This window comes from Emys orbicularis, chromosome 5, assembly GCF_028017835.1.
Source record: "Emys orbicularis isolate rEmyOrb1 chromosome 5, rEmyOrb1.hap1, whole genome shotgun sequence".
In the NCBI taxonomy this organism is placed as follows: Eukaryota; Metazoa; Chordata; order Testudines; family Emydidae; genus Emys; species Emys orbicularis.
This window is the reverse complement of record NC_088687.1, coordinates 33492866-33518349: the sequence shown is the minus strand read 5'-3', so window position 1 is coordinate 33518349 and position 25484 is coordinate 33492866. Positions and strand designations below refer to the sequence as shown.

At 37.8% G+C, this 25484-nt stretch overlaps 1 protein-coding gene across 1 annotated transcript in view; it reads left to right on the top strand.

Annotated features, from left to right (window-relative positions):
• Positions 1–13180: 13180 nt before the first annotated feature.
• GSTCD (glutathione S-transferase C-terminal domain containing) overlaps positions 13181–25484 on the top strand; it is a 133510-nt gene continuing 121206 nt past the window's right edge. The window contains exons 1-2 of the mRNA XM_065405313.1: positions 13181–13591; positions 17512–17991. Coding sequence (XP_065261385.1) covers positions 13181–13591; positions 17512–17991 — 891 coding nt within the window. The remainder of the gene's footprint in view (positions 13592–17511; positions 17992–25484) is intronic.

Here is a 25484-nt window from a genome sequence, read left to right as displayed (position 1 = left end):
CCGATCCGTGCTTTGCTGCCGGAGCACCGCGCTTTTGTGCCAGCGATCCGCATTCTGCTGGCGGATCCTCCTTTCACTCTTCCTCCACTCTTGCACTTTTAGATTCTCGTTAAGTGACTGCTGAATTATTTCATGCAGCATGTCTTCCTTGCTTCTACGTGGCCTCTTCCTGAGTCTTTGCAGTCTCTCGGCCGGTGATAACACGGACGGCTGAGATCTCACGGTTGCATCTGTAAAGGCAAAATGCAACACTTAACAGAGGCAGCATTGTTCACACCAGACAGAGCAATGATTCCCCTGTACTTAAGGAGGGCAAACACAGTCTACACAATAGCATAATTTGCCCATCGCAAAGCAAGCGCACATAACCCACGGGAGCCCCAAAATGCTGAGTAAGCACAGGGTCCAGGTGGAATGATTGTTTCATGGCTGTACTGTCCTCTGGGTTTCTGTGCCTTGGGGAGAGCCAACAGCTGCTTTAATGCACTCTAACTCACAAGTGTAGCCATGCCCTGAGTCTCACAAGCCCAACTCAGCTGACCTGGGCCAGTTGCAGCTGTGCCGCTGGTCTTTTATTGTAGTGTAGATGTATCTAAATAGACAAGGGAATGGAGAGAAGGGAGAAGATAATATACAAGCAGAGTGAACAATATAATGGTTTGAAAACATTGTGTTAATTCTGTGATTTTTTTTTTTAATGTTTTGTGTGTGCTTTTATAAGGAGGATTAGCTAAAGGACAAGAGAAAGGAATGGTGGTGGAAGGATATATAGGAGAGATAAGGAAGAAGGGGGACATGGAGTGCAGGTACATAAGGCTGATGTGAATAAACTGTGCAGGAGGAGTTTGATCAAGCAGCCAGTCTGCACAGGGAAGAGAAAGTTAAGCATATGTCTGATGATGTCACTGGTGCCCAAAGGCATGCTGCAGCTGCTTATAAGTTTTAACAGTACTGAGAGAATGATTTCAGCTGGATAATTAAAAGTTTGGCTGACTTGACAGTCAGGATGGCTACAGAGCCCTGTCTCAGTCCTACAGCTGGTTCTGTGAGGAAGGAGTCATTTGCAGGATTGGAGTTCACTTTTCCTTACCTGTGTAATTTAACACGCACTTTTGATTATTAAAACTGAAATAACTTAAAAATTAGGGTTGTCAAGTGATTAAAAAATTAATTATGATTAATCGTGCGATTAAAAATAGTATTCTATTTGAAATCTCTGGATATTTTCTACATTTTCAAATATATTGATTTCAATTACAAAACAGAATACAAAGTGTACAGTGCTCACTTTATATTTATTTTTGATTACAAGTATTTGCACTGTAAAAAAACAAAATAAATAGTATTTTTCAATTCACCTAATACAAGTACTGTAGTGCAATCTCTTTATCATGAAAGTTGAACTTACAAATGTAGAATTATGTTAAAAAACAACAACCCTGCGTTCAAAAATAAAACAATGTAAAATTTTAAAGCCTGCGTGAGTTAACTGCGATTAATCGACAGCCCTATTAAAAATCTAATTTACTTTTCACCATTAATGCTATTTATATTTTGCATTTCGCTTGTCTTGGATTGTGAGAATAGGCACTAATTAGGGCTGTCGATTAATTGCAGTAAACTCACGCAATTAACTAAAAAAAAATTAATGGCGATTAATCTCAGTTTTAATCGCACTGTTAAATGCTAGAATACCAATTGAAATGTATTAAATATTTTGGATGTTTTTCTACATTTTCATATATATTGTATTCTGTGTTGTAATTGAAATCAAAGTGTGTATTATTTTTTATTACAAATATTTGCACTGTAAAAAAACAAAAGAAATAGTATTTTTCAATTCACCTCATACAAGTACTGTAATGCAATCTTTGTCATGAAAGTGCAACTTACAAATGTAGATTTTTTTTGTTACATAACTTCACTCAAAAACAAAACGATGTAAAACTTCAGAGCCTACAAGTCCACTCAGTCCTACCTCCTGTTCAGCCAATTGCAAAGACAAACAAGTTTGTTTACATTTACAGGAGATAATGCTGCCCTCTTCTTATTTACAATGCCACAGAAAGTGAGAACAGGCACTTCTGTTTTGCATAGCACTTCTGTAGCCGGCATTGCAAGGTATTTACATGCCAGATATGCTAAAGATTCATATACCCCTTCATGCTTTGGCCACCATTCCAGAGGACATCCTTCCATGCTGATGAGGCTCGTTAAAAAAATAACACGTTAATTAAATTTGTGAACGAACTCCTTGGGGGAGAATTGTATGTCCCTTGCTCTGTTTTACCCACATTCTGCCATATATTTCATGTTATGGCAGTCTCTGATGATGACCCAGCACATGTTCATTTTAAGAACATTTTCACTGCAGATTTGACAAAATGCAAAGAAGATACCAACATGAGATTTCTAAAAATAGCTACAGCACTCGACCAAAGGTTTAAGAATCTGAAGTGCCTTCCAAAATCTGAGAGGGATGAGGTGTGGAGCATGCTTTCAGAAGTCTTAAAAGAGCAACACTCGGATGCGGAAACTACAGAACCCGAACCACCAAAAAAGAAAATCAACCTTCTGCTGGTGGCATCTGACTCAGATGATGAAAATGAACATGCATCAGTCCGCACTGCTTTGGATTGTTATCGAGCAGAACCTGTCGTCAGCATGGACGCATGTCCTCTGGAATGGCGGTTGAAGCATGAAGGGACGTGAATCTTTAGCACATCTGGCACGTAAATATCTTTCGCAGTCAGCTACAACAGTGCCACGAGAATGCCTGTTCTCACTTTCAGGTGACATTGTAAACAAGAGGCGGGCAGCGTTATCTCCTTCAAATGTAAACAAACTTGTTTGTCTGAGCGATTGACCCAACAAGAAGTAGGATTGAGTGGACTTGCAGGCTCTAAAATTTTACATTGCTTAATTTTTGAATGCAGTTTTTTTGTACATAATTCTACATTTGTAAGTTCCACTTTCATGATAAAGAGATTGCACTACACTATGTAGAAAACATCCATAAATATTTAAATAAATGGTATTCTATTATTGTTTAACAGTGTGATTAATCGCGATTAATTTTTTTAATCACTTGACAGCCCTAGCACTGATTAGTTTCACTTTCTTTCTAGTTAGTGTTTACACTTGGTTCTCATGCACTACTAAGAACACTCAAAATGGGTAGCAAACGCTATAGAGATTTATTCAAAATAATTTTTTCACTGTTTTCTTAAAGACAAGTTCATGGACATATTTTTCATGGTCTCATTTTTTTCAGAAGAGCCCTGAATTTGGCACAACTTGAACTGACTATCTGTTAAAACCTTTTTTATGTTTAATTATTCATTAATGAATGTGATACGCTGGACTACAAAACCCACTAGTCCCATCCATATGTCACCTATTGACACTTAATAAAAATACTTTGCTTCTTTACTGAAACAAGAGCCAAGTATAACTTTATATAATGTTTTTTGAACAGTAATTACAGGCATGTGTGAGAGCCCATCGTGTCCAGAACACTTTAATAATGACTCTGCCATCTCTGTCTTACACACTTTCAAACTTCTTGTGCTAGAGGAAATGTAATGACCAAACCAAGCTGGAAGAAAAAGGTGATCAGCAAAAAATTCCTTCCTCCTCTTAGTTCTCTTCACATTACTACATTCTGATTTTCAAAAGGATGACAACTATTTGAAAGTGTATATCTAATCCCCATAATTATTTCCTGTCCAATTTTGCTTAAATTTATTATTGCTCAACTCTGCTAAGAGACAGAAAAAGGAAATTTAAAGCTGGAAGAAGAAGAGGAAAATGCCAGTGAATGAGCATCTGATTTAGATCACCTTGAGCATGTGGTTTTAATGACATGAGGCAAGGGGTTAGTGCTTCCAGCAGGAGGAGCCAGTGAAACTCACTATGGCCTAGTGTAACCTTGGAAAATTAACTGTTGCTGCAGTGAGTATCAGCAGTATCTGTACATGGTTGAACAGCAAGTATAGACCAGGATAAACAACAGAAACAATGATTTTATTTTCTGAAATGATGCTGAACATGGTTTGTACTGGTCTACATGTGTACTTTTACTGTGTTCAACTGAAGCCGTTGTCAGCAATATGGTAACTTTTCTGGTGTAGGCTTATGTGAACTACTACATTTTTAACCATATTTAATGTGCCCTTGTATAGTTTTCATATACAGTTGTCATTTTTTAAAAATAAGATGAAGGCAGTATCATTAACTATAGAAACTGCAGTTTTAAAGGGAGAGAGAAAAAGCTCCTATTTGAGAGAACAGTTAACTGGGAATAAAAAGCAGGTGCTTTTGAACATAGCAGGTGGGTTTGCATTGATCGCCACCGTCTGTCTGAGGCTGAATAAGAAATTTCCTAGATAAATGTTTGAGGTAATGAATTATCTGTTTCATGACGAAAAGGTTTTTGATGGCTAGGAGAGTGAGAGCAAGAGAAACTTGCTGGATTAATCTAAGCCTTCAGACTTCAAAGATGAATGGAAAATATAACTGAGAGACCAAGCTGAGCATATAATTGTGCAGTTGGTACAGTTGACTGTGGAAGTTAGAGGTCAGAAAATATACTGCCCAATTCTTTGCAAACTGGTTTGTGTAAGCAAGGGAGGAAGGTTTTCCTAGCACTCCTTCTGAAACTGGAATTGTGATAGATTACCTGCTCATAGAAGTTGGAGGTTTGTTAAAGATGACCTTCAAAGGATTTTTTCAACAATTGGCTTTTTGCCTTTTTTGCTTCTTTTATGATATATAAAGAAGGCCTGAAAAGTTTGTTGTTTTGAAGGTTTTTTCCCCTAATTTTTTGTTTTGTTATAAATATCAGGAATGTCTAATGTGCTCTTCTCTGGTTATGCTGGAGGACCCTCTGGGAGGTCTCAGGGATGTTTATTGAGACTTCTGACACCTTAATTGAAAGGGTAAGGAGGTTGAATCTTTAACAGTGCTCACTTTATTTGGGATTTTAGTAACTGAAATTACATAGCTGTAAACATTAAAAACAAAAAGTTTTAAACACTGACTAAAAATCTCTTCCCCTCTCAATTGCTCAGATTTCTCTTGGCTCTTGTGATGTCACCATTTCGGTAGTTTTCCAGTCATCACAGAGTCTTCCAGCCTTGCCATGACCTGAACGTTTTATATGAAAAACAAGAAGAATTAAATTAAATTAACTTAAATTAAACAAACCCCAAGCCCCACTTTCAGACCACCTTTACATATCATAAAGAAACAGAAAGGGCATGAGCACAAATTTCTCTCTTCTTCCCCATTTACTTTATCTTTAAATCTTGTGTGGAGGTTTCTGATGCTCTGTCACTAGAGGCTCTATATAAAAAGCCAAGAAAAAGCCAGAAACAACCCAAACTCTCTGTGGTGACCTATTATATCTCTTTAGAAGTTTATTCTTTTTCTCTAACAAATTGTTTTGATTTAACCTTGTTTGAACTATATTCTGAAAATTAATTCTATATTAAGATATTAAGGACTGGAGTAATTTTTATGGAACAGTATTTTTTCTCTACTGGAAAGACATAGTCTAAAGCATAGATATGAAACGGACAGTGATAATGTACCTAAAAAGGTATGAGGTTTTTTTCCCTCTGTCAAACACTCTGGAGAATTTAAGATTTAATTTAAAAACATTTTCTTAGCCACTCTGGTTGCAAAAATAACTTTCCTAATATGAACCAATATAGTGTTGTCTTCTCTGCAGACAAAGAACTCTGAAACTTTCCAAAAAAGCTCTGAGAAATGTTGTGCAACTGTTCAACTCAAGATAATGTTCTCTCAGAAGCCTAACGATGACACATTAATATCAACATTGTTAATTAGTTCACTGCTGATTATTTTAAGGGAAACATCCAATTATTATGTTTTGTTCATTCCCAACAACATTCAGTAGAAATAGACTAAGAGATGGCTGCCCTCACCCCAGGAGTGTTTTTTAAAGTCTCCTATTGTAAGCAGTGAAGCCCTGTAATAGGTTAGTCCTTCCTCTCCCTGACTCTCAGAACCTGAGTCTACACTCAGTCTGAGCTTCTGTCTGCAGCCAGCAATTGCTTATCATCATCTTTTCTCAGTGCAGTCTCTGATAGCTGTTTCCTACACAGTGTAGTACACTGAGAATCTACAAGAGAGCAGCTGGGGAAAGAGCAATAAGCAAAGGAGGCTCTGTTAAGGAGATTGTAGTGGGAGAGAAGAGGATACATTGTAATAAATCTCCTTTTGATGCAGGCCCAGGGAAGTGGGGAGAAAAAGATCTGGATGATAAAAGATGGTAAGGTGAGGTGTGAAATTCAAAGGGTGGGGGAATTATTATTATATTATTAACTGCTGGCAGGGTATTTAGCACTATATGCATGATAATATTGCAATTCTAACAGTGTTTACATCCTACAAGACAGGCCCAAGTAAGATAAGCGTGAACCAGAAGAGGTGTTCATTGTTGAATATAACTGTTTTTTTGTGTAGTTTGGGGGAGGGGGTGCAGACTAGAGGCCAGCATGGTTAAAATGGCGTAAATGTGTAGAGTTACTTCGCACTGGTATAACTACATTCAGACTCTGACCATAAGAGTTCAAGCTGCTTCAAAACAATTCAAGAAACCTGACATTTTTGGGGGGTTCATTGTGGACAGAGAACAGAATGTAATTTGTTTCACTCCATAGAATGAGTTTTATACTGCTGATCTATCTTAACTATCTCATAAGCTGAATTCAAGAAAACAAAGGAGAGAGACCACTTAGGCTGTGCTTTCATTAGCAATTTTTTAAAAATTGCCCCATCATTATCACTTTTGCAGCTTCACCTTTGTTGCAATAGTGGGAATGCTAGTTATAGACTGGCTGCTTGTGTGTTAACCACTGTGTCATTGAATCTTGTTCAGGGAAGGTCTAAACCAGGGGTCTCAAACATGCAGCCTGCGGAGTTATTTCCTGCGGCCCGCCATAGGCGCCAACTCCGCCAGCAGTCAAGCTGCCCTCCCCCCCGACCACATAAGGAATAGTTACAGGTGTTTATATTTTATTAAAACCCCGCTTCTTACTACAGTTTTAAAAAAGTTAATACATTGACTTTTAATAGCATACTATATTACTCTTCATTTTTTTCATTTTTGACTATACTTTTGTATCATTGTATGAAAAGGTTTCAGTGATGCGGCCCTCAGGCCAATGTACTAGTCCTCATGTGGCCCTCGTGGTGATTTGAGTTTGAGATCCCAGGTCTAAACCAGATAGCAATTAAAATACTGGTGGCCGATCTGTACTAGAGTCTTTATGAACTGAGGGTTTTTTTGTGTGTGTGGTTACACGGATATGGCTGTACCAGTGGAGAAACCTAGTGCAGGTATTCCATACTGGTATAAAAGTGATTTGAACCAGTGCAGCTTCCTGGGGATAACTACACCAGTACAAACCCTCCCCAGCATAGACATGGCCTTCTGTTGTCACCATTAATACCATCAGTGGTGCTGCAACAGTGGAATTTAAGAAAGGTGGTAGATTCCAAAAACAAAAAAAGAGAAATGAAGAATTAAGATTTATAGGGTGAAATCATGGAACCAGTGGAGTCAATGAGGGTTTTGTCATTAACTTCTTTAGGGCCAGGATTTCACTCATATACTCCAGAAGGGACTATTGCGATAATTGAGTTTGACTTCTTGTAAGTTTAAAGATGGTGTATATTTCACCATGGCTGTCAAAGCATCTTTGAAATTTGAACTTGAACTCTGGCATTGAAAACGAAATCTGCCACTAGGCCACCAAGTCAAGATGGACAGAGGAGGAGAGAAGCAGCTGGATGATGGAAGTAGTGGTTTCCTAAATGAGTCCAATGCTATTGTTTTCCTCCCCTGAGTGAAGCTCATCATGACATTTTTGGGAGGTCCACTATTGACAGAGAACAGTATATTGTCCTAAATGGACTCTATTTAGGAATGTAATTTGTTCAACTCCATAGAATGAGTTTTAATTCCTCTGATCTAAATTAACTATCTCAGAAGCTGAAAAGAGAGTGGTTTCTCCCAAAATCACTATAAACCTCAAGTACTTCTAATCTGAGGGAGAAAGTGATTTTGGTGTGGAAAAGACCCTAAGCTGCAAACATGCATGTGAGTTAATTACAAGCCTTAAATATTTGTAAAATTAGTCCCTTAGTTACCTGCTCCAGAGCTCACACCTGTGTTACAATATTATAAAGCAGCAGCACTCCTAAAATAATTTATTTTTCATCAGTTCATAATTTACACGTAGTTTACTTTGGATTGAAACTGCCTAAATGCAATGATTAATGATCATCAACAAAGTTGTTTCAGCCATTTTTTTGTGTACATAAGTCCTAAAATTCCAATGGCTGCCCCTGTTGAAAGCTGTTAATCGTAATATTAACTAATGCCTATGCTTTCAGTTTTTTGTTTTGTTTTTTTCCAGGGGAAGGGAATTAACTTCTCAAACAACTGTCACATGAAGGTGTAAACATTGTTAAATGTAAATGTACTCTTTGAAGACTTACATAAAGGCATTTTATATGAATGGCACATATCCTAAATATGTATGACACTCAAAGGTGTCTTGCTGCACTGGATAATTATGGCTTTAAAAAAATTAGTTGGGATAGCTAGTGGAAAATCCACGGTTTATGTTTTTAAGATCTTTCTTTTACGAGACTTGTAGAGACTTCAAATGATCATTTACCAACAAAAAACCCAACCCAGTTTCTATTGCTACTTGATTGTGGAAACAGCTTTCCTTATGTTTCAGAAAACTCTGTGCAAGCAATAGCAGCAGCATGGGTGAGCATTACGTCTTCATTGAGTAGCTGTTTTCAAAACCTTGTTAGAAATCAACTAAGGATATGCTTCCACTGCAGAGTTAACTTGGTTGATTGGCGACCGGGTATGAGCAGCCATACTGCACAGCGATACTCTTTACAGTGTCCTCCCTAGTGCTGCACTAAGTGTGTGATCAATCACTTTAAAAAAATACCATAATATAACCATCGCAGTAATTTGGATCTTTACTTTAGTCTCAAAGGTGGACTAGAAATTTTTTCATACATAAGTCCTAGAACAACAGTTTTGGCCCAGTTATAGTGATGTTATTAAATAGATATTTTTTTTTTAAAGAATAATATTGGTCCAGAGTCATTTGCTTTCTATACAAAACATTCATAATGGCATCTTTTTGTACTGTTAAGATACCCTTTCTCCGTTGGTGTTATTTGCTTCTACGATTGCTTCAAAAGGCTGCCATCTAGTGTCTAAAGATTGCAATATGAATTGCAATTTATAAGGCAGTAGATGGGAATTTTATTAGGTGGTGGTGCAGAACAATTATTACATCATAATTCTTAAACTGCCTGGGAATAGTGTAAGATTGATAGAGGAAACTGTGACTCTTGAATGAAGTATTAAGGAAATTGAATTTTTTTTTTTCATATGATGACAAGAGTATTAATGTGAGCCATGAGTATTATTTTAATTAAGTCAAACTTCTCTTTAAATGAATTGTGTGTGCTTGAGATGCACACATATAGGATTCTTGAAGTGCATTCAGCTTGTCTGTTTTTTGCTTGCTCATGCCTTCATTGAATGACCTTACAGAAGTTGGATTTCATTTGTAGTATAGAAACTAATGCTGTCTTCTGGTTACATGAATATGTTGTATTGGCCTTATAGTGATCTCAGAAACACAAATCTGTGCCTCATAAAATCAGCTGCTATAGTCATGCACACATGAGCAGTACCAGATTTTTTAAAAATGCATGATAATACTAGGCGAGATCTGACTACTATATATTTATTGACTTTTAGAGCGCTTGTTCCCATAATCGCTAAGTGCTTGCTTACACATTTTTAAGAATACCAAATAGTAAATTGCATAAAACCATTCAAAGGCTCAAGTTTGATTGAGTTAAATCAGTTTGATCAAAGTGATTTAAATTACCGTTTTAATAGGGATTTAAATCAGTGGGCAGGACACCTTGATTTAAATAATTAATGGTAAGGTTGTTTTGCATTTGTACTTTGTAGTTATTTTCCTAAAGAAACATTGATTCTCATTGATTGGTAATCATTAAGGCATATTGATTTGCAACTAGACATAGCCTTTACACTAAATTTGGTACTTCTTTTTGCTAACAAGGATGGTACAGATTGATGGTACAGATGGTACAGATTTTTAAAATATTGAATGAATTAAAGTACACCTCTACTCTGATATAACGTGACCCGATATAATGCGGTAAAGCAGTGCTCTGGGGGAGGGGCGGGGCGGGGCTGCGCACTCCAGCGGATCAAAGCAAGTTCGATATAACGCGGTTTCACCTATAACAATTTTTTTGGCTCCCAAGGACAGCGTTATATCGGGGTAAAGGTGTACTTGTTTTTGGCCACCATGCCCTTCACATTTTTAGAACTAGATTAATCCTCTCTCATATTATTTTTATTCATAGATTGGAAGAAGAAAACAAACTTAGGCCGTAATAGGTTGTTGTAATTTAAGTATAGGTTGTTGTAATTTACAGTTTAATTATAAATAGGTTATTTTGAAAAAGAAAAATGTATGTAATTAAAAATCCATTTTTTATTGTTGTTTTTTTAATTATTGAATTTTTCTGCACTGGGCTTTAAGAAAACCAATGTCCTTTTGTCAGGAATAAACCAAAATGGACCAAGGTTTAATACAAATAAAAATATTTTAATATAATTATATCAAGATCACATGTATGGAGGAAGTAGACTTTGTAATTATAAATTACAGCAAGTTATTTAGTTTTCTAATTTATACTGCTTCGGGGCAGTCTGGATTAAAGGCCTGATGCTGGAGCTCACAAGGATCATCCCCTGACGAAACACAGTCTGCTCTGGATGATGCTGAGCAATAGGTAGCTAGATGTCCACTCGGGCAACGAAGTCAGTTTGCCCCAGTTCCTCATCACCGGACTGCCATAAGGCTCAGTATTTGCGCTGACGGTTTTCAATGTTTACATGAGCGACATGCCTCCAACGAAGTCGTGCACATTTGCATATGCGGATGACCTTCCCTGGCAACTCAAGCTGCCACCGTCAGTGACATCAAGTCCACCTTGAACAGGGACCTAAACACCATAGAGGAATATTTCTGGAAATGGCGGCTCAAGCCAAATCCTCACAAAACAGCAGTCACTGCATTCCATCTTGATAACAGGAATGCTAAGCACACCCTGAAAGTGACCTTCTGCGGCAACAGTGTGTGACATGACCTCACTCCGACCAATCTCAGAGTGAAGCTGGACCACACGCTAACCTCCCACGACCATCTGAAGAATGTAGCCACCAAGACGAAGACAAGGGTCAACCTGGTCCAGAAACCGGCAAGCACAAGCTGGGGAGCATAAGCATCAGTGTTACAGACATCAGCGATGGCTCTTGTGTACTCTGTAGCCAAAGCCTATGCACCGGTACGGACCAGAAGTAACCATACTTGACTTATTGATGTCCAACTAAACACTGCAGTGCGGTGCATCACTGGAACCCTCAACTCGACCCCAACACCTTGGCTGCCAGCGCTGTCGCACATTGTGCCCCCATACATTTGCCATGATGCCACAACCCTTCAGAAATTTCAGAGGATCATGGAAAATGAACATTTTCCCATCCACCAGGACCTTAACAATGTCCTTCACCTCTGCTTGAAGTCACACAAGCTTTTTTTGGACCCACGCATTTAATCATCAACAATGCAACTTCAACCCTGATGAAGCTTACAAAGCTGAATGGAATTCACAAGAAGTCACAAAAAAACACCGCATGAAAGACCCCATGCAGAAGATCTCTGGCTTCAATCTCCCACAAAGGTTATGGGCAGCCTTAAACCGTATCCACACAAACCATGGCAGATGCGGATACTTGCTGCAATAATGGAAAATTAAAGACTCTCCAATGTGTGACTGTAGTCACCCAGAACAGACCCTGGAACTCAATGCCCAATTCACAAATACGAAGGAGGCATCGCCAGCAGTACACTCTGCTACTCCAGATGCAATTATCTAGCTTAACTATCTAAACGTAAAATTATAGTTGCTCTACATTTACCTCAGCCATACGAAGAAGAAGGGGCAGAAGAAATTTGGAAAGGATAGGAGACAATTGGGAAGTCAAAAGAATCTAAACCAGCAGTTCTCAAACTGTGGGGTGGGCCTTCCAAGAGACGTGTGGGAATGTGTCAAGAGAGGCACAAGCTGTGTGTTTTGTTTTGTTTTGTTTTTTAAGTGCTCTGGCTGTCAGCTTCAGGTGGCTGGGGCTTGTGCAGAAGGACCATGCACACTCAGGAGGCGGGGATAAAGGGGACAGCTGGAACCCCACCACCTTGGCTCAGGCTCTCCTCCCCCCTTCCCCCTAATCCCTCACTTGGAGGCAGCGGGGCTCTGTCTGTCAGCCCCTGGGGTGGCAGGAGCAGTACAGAAGTAAGGGTAGCAATGGGGCGCTAAGTCTGCTGTGAAAAGTTATATTGACGAATATCACTTTCCACATTGCTACCATTACTTCTGTGTTGCTTCTGGTGTGGCGCTGCCTTCAGAGCTTGGTGGTGATGTATGTACTTGGGGAGGAGGCGTAAACAAGTACAGACACAAAGAAGGGTCAAATAAGTTTGAGAACCACGTCTAGACCCATTTCTGACAGTTCAGTCATGATCAGTTTGTTTTCTTTCATGACAGATAACTGCTAATATATTCCCTCAAGCTTTTGGTGGTGAGCATCTATTAGCAGAGAATAGATGAGTTTAAATGCAGAATGGGTGGCTTAATACTGTGCCTTTTCCACACTTAGGCCTTGATAGTGCAAATACATACACATGAGTAGACCTGTGTGAATACAGCTAGAGGATTGGGGCCTTAGTCATTGAGTGTGAGTGGGGCTCATTTATGAGGTGTTAAATATATATAAATACACATCTGGATTCACTCATATCTCAGAGGGGACTGCAGTACACTTCTTGTTATTTCAACTGGCAAATATTTAAAAGAACGCTTGTCTCAAGTTAAAATCACCTGTCTCAAACAGGTGCAACGGTCATTATTTCAAGTCTTTAAAAACAAAAACAAAAAAACGTAAATGCTATATTCTTTATAAATATTATTGTTCTGACTTCTATTTCAGGTACTTCAGCTCTGAAGGAAAATGAAAGGCGGGGTTACTGAAGAACATCTGTACCTGGCGTACTCCCATCAATTTGAAGATTGCATCTTTCCTCTCCACACATCAATATCCTTGTTTTTGCTGTCCTACTGTGACTGCAAATTATTCAAAGTTTTCTTAGTGCCTGCTAGTGACAGTACAGATGACCAGTTATTTGGCAAAGCACAGCCTGGTGACCTAGAGGTCCACTTCATCTCAAGGTGTCAACTCCCTTTGGTTGTCCAGAGTTGCTGTTTGCCTGCTATAGTTGAAGAAAATGGCAAATTCTGTCGAGCTGGTCTTTCTGTTGTGTTGAGGCACATAATACAGAAAACATATGAGGTAGATCCATCAAAGAAGTTGGTTTTGGAACTTTTGGGGTTTAAAAAGACGTGCCTAAAAGCCTGTGCTGAAGTGAGTGCATCTTTTTCTGTTACATATTTAAATATAGTTAACACTAAAAATTGGGTTTTAATGTGGATGTCTGCTGGAATATCCAGTTAAGATATTTTATCATACGGTTTCCTATTGTTGGTACAATGGTGGCTGTATTGATTCTGGTGAATGGTAATGATTTAAAAAAAAAAACCACCCTAAATATTTAACAGACTATAAGTAGCCTTAAGATTAAAAATATAGGCCAGATCCTCAGGTGGTATAATGTAGTGTAGTTTCATAGAAATCAATGGAGCTATTCCATTTTAGACCCATTGAAAATCTGCTGCTATCTGTTTTAAAAGAAATTCAGTTTACTTTTTATCTGCCATGCTCAGATTTTAGGATTGTGTGAGAGAGCTGGTGTTATTACTCACCCCTAAATCAAATCAGTGAATTTGTATTCTTTATCACAGGTGTACAGGATGACATCAGTTCTTCTAAGATAAATACAGAATCCTGAACTAAGGGCTTGGAAGGTGTGTAAAAGAGAAGACAATATTTAAATCTAGTTACATAGTAGTGTAGGTCCAGAACCAAGCTTATGGGCTACATGTGCTAGGAAAGGCTTGATAATTTACAACTCGAGTCAGTCTAGTTCTAACATTTAAAAAGTTAAATGTAACAACAAAACCCCTTTGTTTTGTACCATAGAAAGTGAAAGGTGCTGCTGTGCAAAAAAATCCAATAAACGAAAATCCAGTGGTAATGTAGGTAGGGGGCAGAACATGTTCAATGAAGAGCCTACTCCATACATCCCAGAAAGGGAGGTCAAGTACTCTAAGCTGTGAAACTCTTTAATGCCATTTAGAAATTCCATGTACTCGTTTACTTTTTCAATATGAATGTTACTTGTCTACACCATCTTATTTAAAAGCTCTGCTTATTTGTTCACAACTTTAAAAAATAATACCTTCTTAAACTGTTCCTACATATATTCTGTCATAAGGTAACCTTTAGTTCTGGTCTGTCCAGTGACCTGAGCTCATTCAAGTTTAATTGTATAATAACCCTTCGCCATGGCCATATTTACTCTGGACCAAATTCTGTGACATTAATTTGTTCTATCACCATGAAATATCCTTCATTCCTATTCCCCAAAACAACAAATACAACTATTGCTTATGAAAATACTCATTGATGTAAAATTTATTGTTGCTTATTTTCAACCCTGATTATTTTTGAAGATGGGTTTTTCATTATTGTACACTCTCCAGGTGCCCTGGCTCCACGCTCTGCCTTTGGCTCCCATAATGTTGTCCAGATGGTCCAGCACAGATCCTCCTTTTAGTTTTTAGTGGTCTTCAGCAGCTTATCAGGGCCGTGGCTGCTCTGCTATTCTCCAGCTTCCTTGGTCAAGCCTATGCTTCTGTCTCCTCTACTCCCCGGCTACACGCTGGACCAGCCTCCTGCTTGCTGCCTAGGTCCAGGATTCATTGCAGGGAGCATACACTAATCTAATTAATTTCTTCTTGTGAGGAAAACTGCAGGGCAATAGACAGCTGCAGGCAGTTCCCAGTAGCACAGTTTGACAAAAAGTAAACAAAATGTTGGGTTTCTGGCTGCAGCAAAATATTGAATTCCATAGCATCTTGGGAAAATGCCAGATTATGCAGCCACGTAATTGTGGAGTCTTAGCGTTCTGCTTTAGATGGATGGGACAATTCATGTTCAAACTATTATTTCAGATTTTCGGCAGATCCAGAGATAGATGACACTACATTGGTTTACACTTGGTGCACATTTTAGAGGTTTTCTCTACAACCATAAAGACTGGAAACGATATTTCTTTTTAATGAGAATGCAATTCTGCAATAAATTTCATGGCTGTGGAATATGCAGGGCCTTGCCCTGAGAAAGATAAAATACTTCAAGCACATAATCTATTAGGTTCCGATCTCCTGTATACCTTGAACATCCAAAACTCTCTTTGAAGCCAGTAGGTATCAATGAGGCTGTATAAACTGAAGTCAGTACCCATTTTGGGTTTGCAAGGAATGAAGGATCAGATCTTAAATTTATAATCCCAAACCTGGGGATAAAATTATTGAAAATGCCTAAGTCCCATTTACAGAATAGATTTAGGTACTTAGGGTCTTAAATTTCATCAATGGGACGTAGGTTTTTCTAAGTTAGTTAGGTGCTTTTGAAATTTTTCCCCTGGATCTCAATTTTGTTAAACCTTTCCATGGGTAAGCCCCTTCATTCCATTCATTACTACATTTTATCCTCCTTTTACATTGGTATAATTCCTTTGAAATGCCATTATAATTGTGTAAAACTAGAGTAATATAATGGTAAATCAGGCCCGCTAGATGATGCTAAAATATGGTGAGTGGAGGTAGTTAGGGGAGTTGTATCTTTTAAGACTATCCATGTATATAGTTAATAATTTAGGATCTTAGACGTTTTTTGTATTTAACAATAATTTCTGTTAACCTTTAATTTTAATACATTTTAAATTACATACACTCCTAAAATTTGGTATTTTAAGGAATTATGAAATTTAAGCAGTAACCCAAGAGACCAAACAAAAAATAGTTGCCTTGTAGAAAGGGTCCTTAACTAATGATCAAACTAAATTGTACTGGCAAGATTGGGCTACTGTAAACCATTCTAAGAAGTGGAGTTGTCCGCTGGACATAGTACTTGGTGCAGATTTGACTAATAATAAACTTGTACTTCCTAATTATTACTGTTGCTAGTTCAAGAGTATGTACTCTTATCAGTGTTTATATATAAACAAAGGATGTGGAGAGCTTTTTGTTCTGTCATTTGAAGTGTTAAGGGACTTTTTTTTCCCACTTGTAGTACAGATAAGAATTGGATTTCACTGATATAAGATTATTTAGAGATATTTTGGGGGGGAAAAACCAAGGACACAGGTAAAGATCAAATTTTGGCTTGATATATGGTGCGATTCCTAAAAAGGGGCAGCATTTAAGTGTGTAGTTTGCAGATTAATACAAATACATTGGGGCAACAATTTCCATGAAAGTCCATAGCATCCCAGTGAAAAGAGTTTATAATCTGAGATTATGCAACTAATTTTGTGTGTGTGTAGAGAGATGTTGCAATGGTGAAAGAGTGATAGGAGTGAATTAAGAGACTCTGCTAAAGAAGAGTATTTGATGCCATAAATTCTGGATTATTGTACCAGTGAATAAATCAAACAAGAGGAGATGTTTGAGTTTAAAGACAGTTGTAAAAAACTTAAGTAGAAATAATGGAGGAAAGTGGGGAAAGAATTAGAAAAATTGGAATTTTGTTAAGATATCATTACAGTTGGACTCGTATTTCTTAAATTTCTGCCATCACAAGCAGAAAAGCATTCCCAACATTGTGTAAAACATTTCTGAAATCGATTTTCTGTAAAATAAATGGCATTTGTGGGATTCATTGATGGTGCGATATTCCGTTTTTACTGGCACTCATTTGAGATGACCAATGTAATTTAGTCATGGCTTCACCTCTTCTGGATAATACAGCCATCCCAAATTGATGCCGATAAAAGACATTTATACCACACCAGACCACCATTAATTCTTTTTATATATAAAATTTAGTTTCCAGACTTATAATGGAAATTAGTCTATTAAGGGTTTAATGTAAACTAACAAAAGCAAGGAAATTCAGAGAGCTTAAACTTCATGCTGTTCACCTAAAACAATGTAGCATGCATATATATATATATATATATATATATATAAAAAACTTGAATTTCTGACATTGCAAGTACACATGGGAAGGGGTGTGTGTGCGTGGCATGTTAAGGATGGAGTTTCAGCCTTTACATGGAAGCTCTTTACAGGATTTAAATCATGCCCTTAATTTTGAATGTCTGTATTATAATCCAAACAGTTCTAATGAGACTGTGCTTGTTTATGTTTATATGACAGGTTAGTCAGTGGACCAGACTTTGTGAGATCAGCATCCCTCAGGCCGTTGAGAGCTTATTGAATGCATCTCCCGATCAGTGTCAGGCCATTCCACCTGAGGTTTTGCTTCTTGAGAAGAAGCTAGGAGAACCTGTCAGAGTGCACAATGATGACAAAATCCGAAGGCAGAAACTTCAACAGCAAAAGGCAGGTGATAAGACTGCAGCGCCTGCCCTCGCTAAGAGAGCAACAAAAAATCTTAGCCCAGAAGAAGGAACAATAGCGGAAATCAAAGACCAAGAAGAACCTGCAAGTTTGGAACTGAAAGTAGCTTTCTCAAAATTAGTTGTGCAGGAAATACCTGCTACAACCAACAGGGAGCCCTCTCACATCAGGAAAACAAAAACCTCTGATCTCCCACCTCTGGAGCATGTTTTTGCTGAGGGGCTTTATTTCACTCTGGCAGATGTAGTGCTTTTGCCATGCATCCATCAATTCTTGGTAAGAAAACAGCTTCTGTAGTTAATAAATAATGTCCATATCTGTTAGAGTCTGAAAAGTTACACAACTACTTGATATAAGACACAGTCAAGCAAAGTATTTACTATGTAACCCTACACGGCACAAAATAGTTTCCCTTAATTGTTTTGTATGTGTATCACAGGGAATGAAGAGTTTTCGATATCAATACTAAAATGTAAAATATATGAGAGACAGCTGTTGGTAAGGGGCCAGATGAATCCTATATATTTACTATTAGAATGTGCTGAAATATACTTCTGGTGCACAGGATGTTCAAAAAAGTGTTTCTTTTAATACTTATTTCAAGCACTTCCATTTGCCATTTATTTTTGTGCTGTGTGTCTCTTCACAATTGTCTGGGTCTGCTAAAGCATGTCACGTCTGCCATTTGAAACTCGGTTTCACTTGGTGTCTGGCTCCTTTAAGGGGAGATGGGGCCAGCCACACTTATGCCATAATTAATTAGCTGTTTCCCAGACTGAGAGGGTGGGACTAAGGAGGTTTAGGTGATACTTAATGGACACCAGGCCATGTAAGAGGGCTAAGAAAGCTCAACTTGGGAGGAACCACAGAGAGCGGGCAGGCTTCTTCGGAAGGTTCTGAGTGAGGGTCTGCAGTAGACTGAGGGGACTTCAGGGAAGGAGCCTGGGACTCAGGAGTCTATCCCAGAGCCTCACAGAGAGGCTGAGATGGTGCTAGAAACTCCAGGGAAGAAGTCTGAGAGTTAGGGCTCTATCCTAGAGCCAGAGTCTTTAAAGATAACCTGGAAACTGAGCCCGGGACAGGCTAGAAAGGAGCCCAGGTGGGGAAAAAGTACGTTCGTTTGTTGGGACTTAATTTGGACTTCCTACCTCAAAAGAGAATTGAGGTCAGAATGACCCAGCTGAAGGACTGAGCCACATGACCTGCCAGGAGAGAGAGAAAATCCTTGGGAGGAGGAAACTGAGGCAGGGAGTTCCTGCAGAGTCATGGGGCCAGAGATGCTCCATGACACTCAGGTAAAAAGCTGTGACATCCCAGACAGTAGCCTCTTCCATACCTGAAGCAGCATACCGAGGAGAGGGGGAAGCAACAGGCTGGGAATCAGTTGTGATCCAATCAGAGGGGTGTGGCAGGTGAGAGCACTACGTGGAAGATAAAAGGAGTCTAATCTGGGGATCAGGAGAGAGGAAGCTATGTTTATGTGGGAGGCGGGAATCCATCACTGTGTAGCCTGTTGATTCCAGAAGACTTCTGTCAAGAAGCAATTCCTAAATATTTTTTTAAATGTATGTAGATTCCCAAACTAAAAACTTGTTAAACTGGATTTATGTCTGTAAATACCAAATACTTAAAGAATAAAAAACCCTTAAGAGAATACTATACTTTTCTCAGTTACTAATGGTAACTCATAAATTCAAAATTAAAGTTACTCATAAAATCAACCACCATCACTCCATGTGCTCAAATAATCTTAATTTTGCCCCTCACGCTGAGGATACCTCCAAATCAGGAGATACTCCTATTTTCAACAAAACACATCTTTATCTCATCCATTACACCAAACAGTTACCATAAATCTAACTAGATTATTTTATGCTTGTTGATAACTGATTCTACACTGCTGTAACATTTAAACCTAATTTCATCTTTACATTGCTACAGTAAACAATTCCTGTCTTTAAAACCAGACACAATTGACAGAAGGAGACGTGTGTGTATCTTTACTGACAGTAATCAGATTCAGAACAGTCTTATGAGACAATTCCCCAGAAATAGTTAGAATTTCAAAGTGTTTTAGTAGGGTTTGTCTTGCCTAGGAAAAGTGGTCAAGTTTAGGTCTGGCTTAACTAAAATGTGCTAGTTAAACCTGACCTTAAACTCAATCTTTTTCCTACTATAAATGGAAGGTAATACTTTGTAGTTTTAATCAGCTGATTGAGTTGTAGCCTAAGCAGTGTGAATATTTACTAAAGTTGAATGCATCCACTTTATGATAATGGAATCTGTATGCTCTCATTAAGTCCAAAGTATAAATGGGGGGAGAATTATAAAATGAATTATTTAACAAGATGAGAAGCCAAAATCAAGATGTCTTAGGCAGCTTTTTAATGGACATTCTTTTAATGAAAGTGCATTATAATGTGGGTAAAACAAAAGTAAGTAGGAGTGAGATAGTCATAGCTGTAATTTTCCTGCATGCTAATTCTAGCAACAGCATATTGGTGGGGCAAGGCAAAATTTGATTTTGATACAGTTTTGTTGTTTCTCTTGTTTATATGAATGTTACCCTGAATTGAAACATTTTTCAGCTGAAACATGAATCTTTATGAGATCTTTTCAGGATGTGGGTAGACATGTCTAAAAGAAAACGAATGTCTCTTAGAAAAGTGAGAGGGTTTTTTATGGAGAAAGTGAAAGGAAAGGAATGCAGAGGCGACAATGGCATTTTAGTGATATAGCACCTTGTCTTTCCTTTCACACAGCAAAACTTAAGTGTTATTCAAGTATCATCCAATGGCAAACTTCCTCAGAAGTTAGTATTAAAGTTTGACCTCTAGTAGTCTCTAATTTCTTGATTTCCTTGGAGCTAAATTTTCAGATTTTTTTTGTCTTTAAATATTTCCTTTTATAATACCTGATTCATTTTGACTTCTGACAGCCAGATTGTTTGTTCTCCTTTAAAAAAAATGTATACCTAATTTTTCTTTTTTACTATTCTATCATTATTGGGCACTTCCTGGTACATTTCCTGTGAGGCGGAGGAAATATTCCTTTGGCTCTGTTGTGGCGATGCCACTGATTTATTACCTGTCCAAGGTTGGTTTTGCAACAAGTACACTACTGTAGCACTTGTTGCTAAGATGTCCATATATAGGAGGTCCTGAGACAATCATTTTGAGGGGTTAAAACTAAGAGATTGTCTATGCTGGGATTTCTTTGCTTCAGTTTAGCTTTACCATTGAAACCAAGATAAACCATACCTCTGCAAGTCACTTTTTACACTAGTGCAGCACATCCACACTATGGGTTTGTATTGGTGCAGCTATGTTGGTGTAATTATCTGGTGCCAAAACAATCCCATGTAGACAAGATGCAAAGAGGCTTCAGGGTTAACAGCCCATTGAGTTGAATGGAAGCAGCTCTATTATAGACAAATCGTGCCAGCTCCACTGATTGCAGAGATCCCTCTTTCACTGTACATAGTTGAGTAGGGTGGCATGATGGCACAGGGCAGGAGGGCACAGAAAAACATGGGCAGAGTTAAGGAAGTGGACATCTTTGTGCCCAGGGGGGGCACCTTGGATAGTGAGATGTTAGCAGTGTCTTGGGTGCAAGAGGTGAGTGTAGTCCACCACTATTGATCCGTCATATGCCCTCTGTGATTTGGCAGTTGTAGTAGTTGCTCTTCATCAGGAAAATATATTAGGTAATACGCTGACTCTAGACATAAATTTATTCTCTATTTCTTGCACAAAAGGTCTTATATCTTCATTTATTTTTACTCTTTGAGTAATTCTAGCACAGCACTTCCCTGTATTTCATTTTCAGGGAATGCACTCTAATGACAGAGGTGAGGAAATGAGAGAATTGTAGCAGCCCCACACATATAAAATGCACTTGAAAGAACATAGCAATGATATCTGTTTCATTGGTGATGTTCAGTATTTATACTTCAGGAAAGTTTGATATCTGAACTGGTCAATGAATGCCTGTCAGAGTCTGTTGCCAAAAGGAGAGCTGTGTGAGTTTAGGCTTTGTATTTTGCTAATTTTTCTGCTGGTGGTTGAAAACAAAAGCAGTTCTGGGAGAACATACTGTCAATCAGGTTCATAGAAGTAATCTCCAAAATCAAGAAAAGCACTTACTCACATTGGTATGTGCAGTAAAACCTGCTATATAGCTCTTCTTGGTAAAAACATAATCTCCAGATGACTGTGTGCATTGTCACAAGAATTTTCCACCCAAGAGTAGCAGTAACGTTGTTCCTTTGAGTTGTGAAGAAGTTATTTTACAGTAGACTCCAGATTAGAAATACATCAGTGTTTTTTTGTTTTTTGTTTTTGTTTTGCAACCATAGTTAATTGAGGATTATCAATTACCTTTATAAGGATTGTTTCAACCAATAAAAGCTACAAAGCAAAATGTTTTCTTAATATTTTAACAACGATCAGACCTTCCAGCCTCATTCATTTTTCCAAGACTTTTCTAAATAAGCCTAGCATAATTTTTTATGATTGTTTGACTTATTGATGCCATGCCTGGGAAGGATTCTGGATCAGATGCTCTGTGGATTTCAGTAATCCAGTAAAACCTGTCTGAAGAATTACAATATGTATTGCTGGAAGTTATATGTTTATTTGCTGCTTCTGTATGGCCTTGGAGCCTTAACCTTGTGCAGCTTGTGAGTCCTGTGTGAACAGTTGCATTTAATTAAAGGTGCGGCCAGAATTCTTGGCAAAAATAACAAAACAAAACAAAAAACCTCCTCAAACAACCAACCCTAACATAGATATAGTACACCTGCCATAGCAAAACCACCGTTCTCTGAGATGGGCATCTTGTTGCTGCTCCATTTTATATATTGTGCATTTATGTTGCCTTTTTTTAGATCGCACCAAAGATAATGATCTAAAACTGTGTTTTCAGGTGCTTATGATTTAAATAAAAAACTAACTCTGGGGTGGAACATGGTGAGGCTACCTCACTTACCTTCAAAGCGAATGATCACTCAGATGGTTATGCTGTGTCTCCTACTGCTATATCACCCATATTTGATAACTTATAACACAGTTTTGCCCAGCCCTCTATTGTATTGAATCCAGTTGTTACACTATTGTGGACAGAAACAGCAGAGTTCAACATCCATCTTAAAATGCATCTGACCACTTACACTAATAGGGTGACCCAGACCACATTTAGACTATACCTTTTTCAATCATTGATTTTGTAGTTGCTAGTTCTTTACACTTCATCATTATTTTTACCTTTAAATAAAGAGCTTCAGTGGTACATGTTTAAAAAGTACAACATGGCAAATATTAACAAGTCATAACTAATTACCAATATAAACATAATGAGGCTAAAGACTTGTTTTTAATATACTTGTTCCATTTATACTGTTTTCTCAAGTTTAGCCTTATTTAGCAGTTATTCTTTCCATTAATTGTAGCTGTTAAATTTAATAAAAGAAGAATAAAAGTACACCTCTACCCCGATATAACGCGACCCGATATAATACGAATTTGGATATAATGCAGTAAAGCAGTGCTCCGGGGGGGGGGGGAGGGCGGCTGCGCACTCCGGCGGATCAAAGCAAGTTCGATATAACGCGGCTTCACCTATAACGCGGTAAAAATTTTTGGCTCCCGAGGACAGAGTTATATCGGGGTAGAGGTGTATTGTTTTTGATCTGGGAGAGAAACACACATAATTCAACTCTTATTGTCAAGTAGAAAAGCACATGTTGGAATTGCTTTCTAAAGACAATTTCCTCAGCGAAGTAAATCTTTTCCTACACATGTTCTAAATATGTGGACATATTTTAATATTTAATTAAATATCCTGATACTTTTTAGTCTTGTCTTTGCACTCTAGTTATTACTAATTACTTATGATTAATTTGTAAGAACAGTACAAAAAACATAGATAAACTGTATGTTTTTTTGAGCATTTGGTAAGTGTCCTTTACCAATTCCTGCATCCAAAACACACACACACGCTCTATTTCTTGCATGTTATTTCTTTGCTGCTTTTGTTTACAATCATAATTTACGGTCTTCTGTTTTGTAGCATAATCATTTCCATGGCAACAATGCATAGTATCTCACAGGCCAATGACCTCCTAATGTGGCTAATCTAATTTACAAGAAGGGCTATAATGGTAAGACATCTTGTAGAGAGAAAGACCTGGAAAAATAGATTCTTTTAAATATATAAAAACACTGTCAGAGAGGCATTTCCATTGTTACATTTCCATTTTTTTCAACATCTACCAAGTTGTTGATCTAACTCAAATAGCTTGAGAAAAGTTTGTCTACCATTCAACTTCATTTTCTTTAGAACTATTAAATGATTGTACCCTAAAGTTTTACAGAATGAAAGTCATAGCTCAAGGTTTTGTTTTCCTGAACTTTAAAAAAAAAATTTTAAATCGAGGAATATTTTCTGAAGGAAAGCTATTTTACATCTCACTGCTTTAAAAAAAAGCCCAAACATTCTGACATCTCTGTAGATAATGTTGTTTTGGTTAAGCTTATTTTTTTTTAAATATTCTTTGTCTTCTCTGCTATAGTCTCCTTTTTCTCATTGCTGCAGCTGCAAGAAGACAGAAAGTTTGGCAGTAATAGAGCAGACTGGTGGCAGATCCAGAGGAGAAGAGGGTAGAATTGGAGGTGCTGCAGTGGTGGAGTAGAGTAGCAGGATCAAGGGGGAGCAGTTATGGCAGCTCAGTGAGTCATTACTTTTTCCTGGTGGCTGATATTTTGTTCTCTAGAACTTCAATTTTTATGGAGGGGGAGGAAAAAAATCTAGTCCCTTTGTCTGCTCAGGGAAGTAGCAGAAAACAATGAGATGTGGAAGGAAGAAAACTGAGGGGTAAATAAAGTATAAAGACTAGGAGAAAGTGGAAAGGGGGCACAATGTGTCAGTGTGGAGAGAACCAAGGATGGCAGGAGGCAAGAGAAGGATGCGTGACACCAACAAACTGATATAATTGATCTCTCTGCAAAATGGCCAAAATCTCGAAGATTATTGCTTGTACAAAGCATAGATGTTCTGAAATTCACTTTCTGTCTTAATGATGTAGGAATTAATATTAGGGTTGTCAAGCGATTAAAAAAAGTAATCGCACAATTAAAAAATGTAATTGCGCGATTAAACAATAGAATACCATTTATTTAAATATTTTTTGATGTTTTTTACATTTTCAAATATATTTGTTTCAATTATAACACAATACAGTGTACAGTGATCACTTTATATTTATTTATTACAAATATTTGCACTGTAAAAAACAAAAGAAATAGTATTTTTCAATTAACCTAATACAAGTACTGTAGTGCAATCTCTTTATCATGAAAGTTGAACTTACAAATCTAGAATTATGTACAAAAAAAACTGCATTCAAAAATAAAACAATGTAAAACTTTAGAGATCACAAGTCCACTCAGTCCTATTTCTTGTTCAGCCAATTGCTCAGACAAACAAGTTTGTTTACATTTGCACCAGATAATGCTGCCCACTTCTTGTTCACAATGTCACCTGAAAGTGAGAACAGGTGTTCTCATGGCACTGTTGTAACCGGAGTCGCAAGATATTTACATGCCAGATGTGCTAAAGATTCATATGTCCCTCCGTTCTGGCGGATATGCGTCCATGCTGATGACTGGTTCTGCTCCATAACCATCCAAAGCAATGATTTTCTTTTTTGGTGGTTCGGGTTCTGTAGTTTCCGTATATGAGTGTTGCTCTTTTAAGACTTCTGAAAGCAT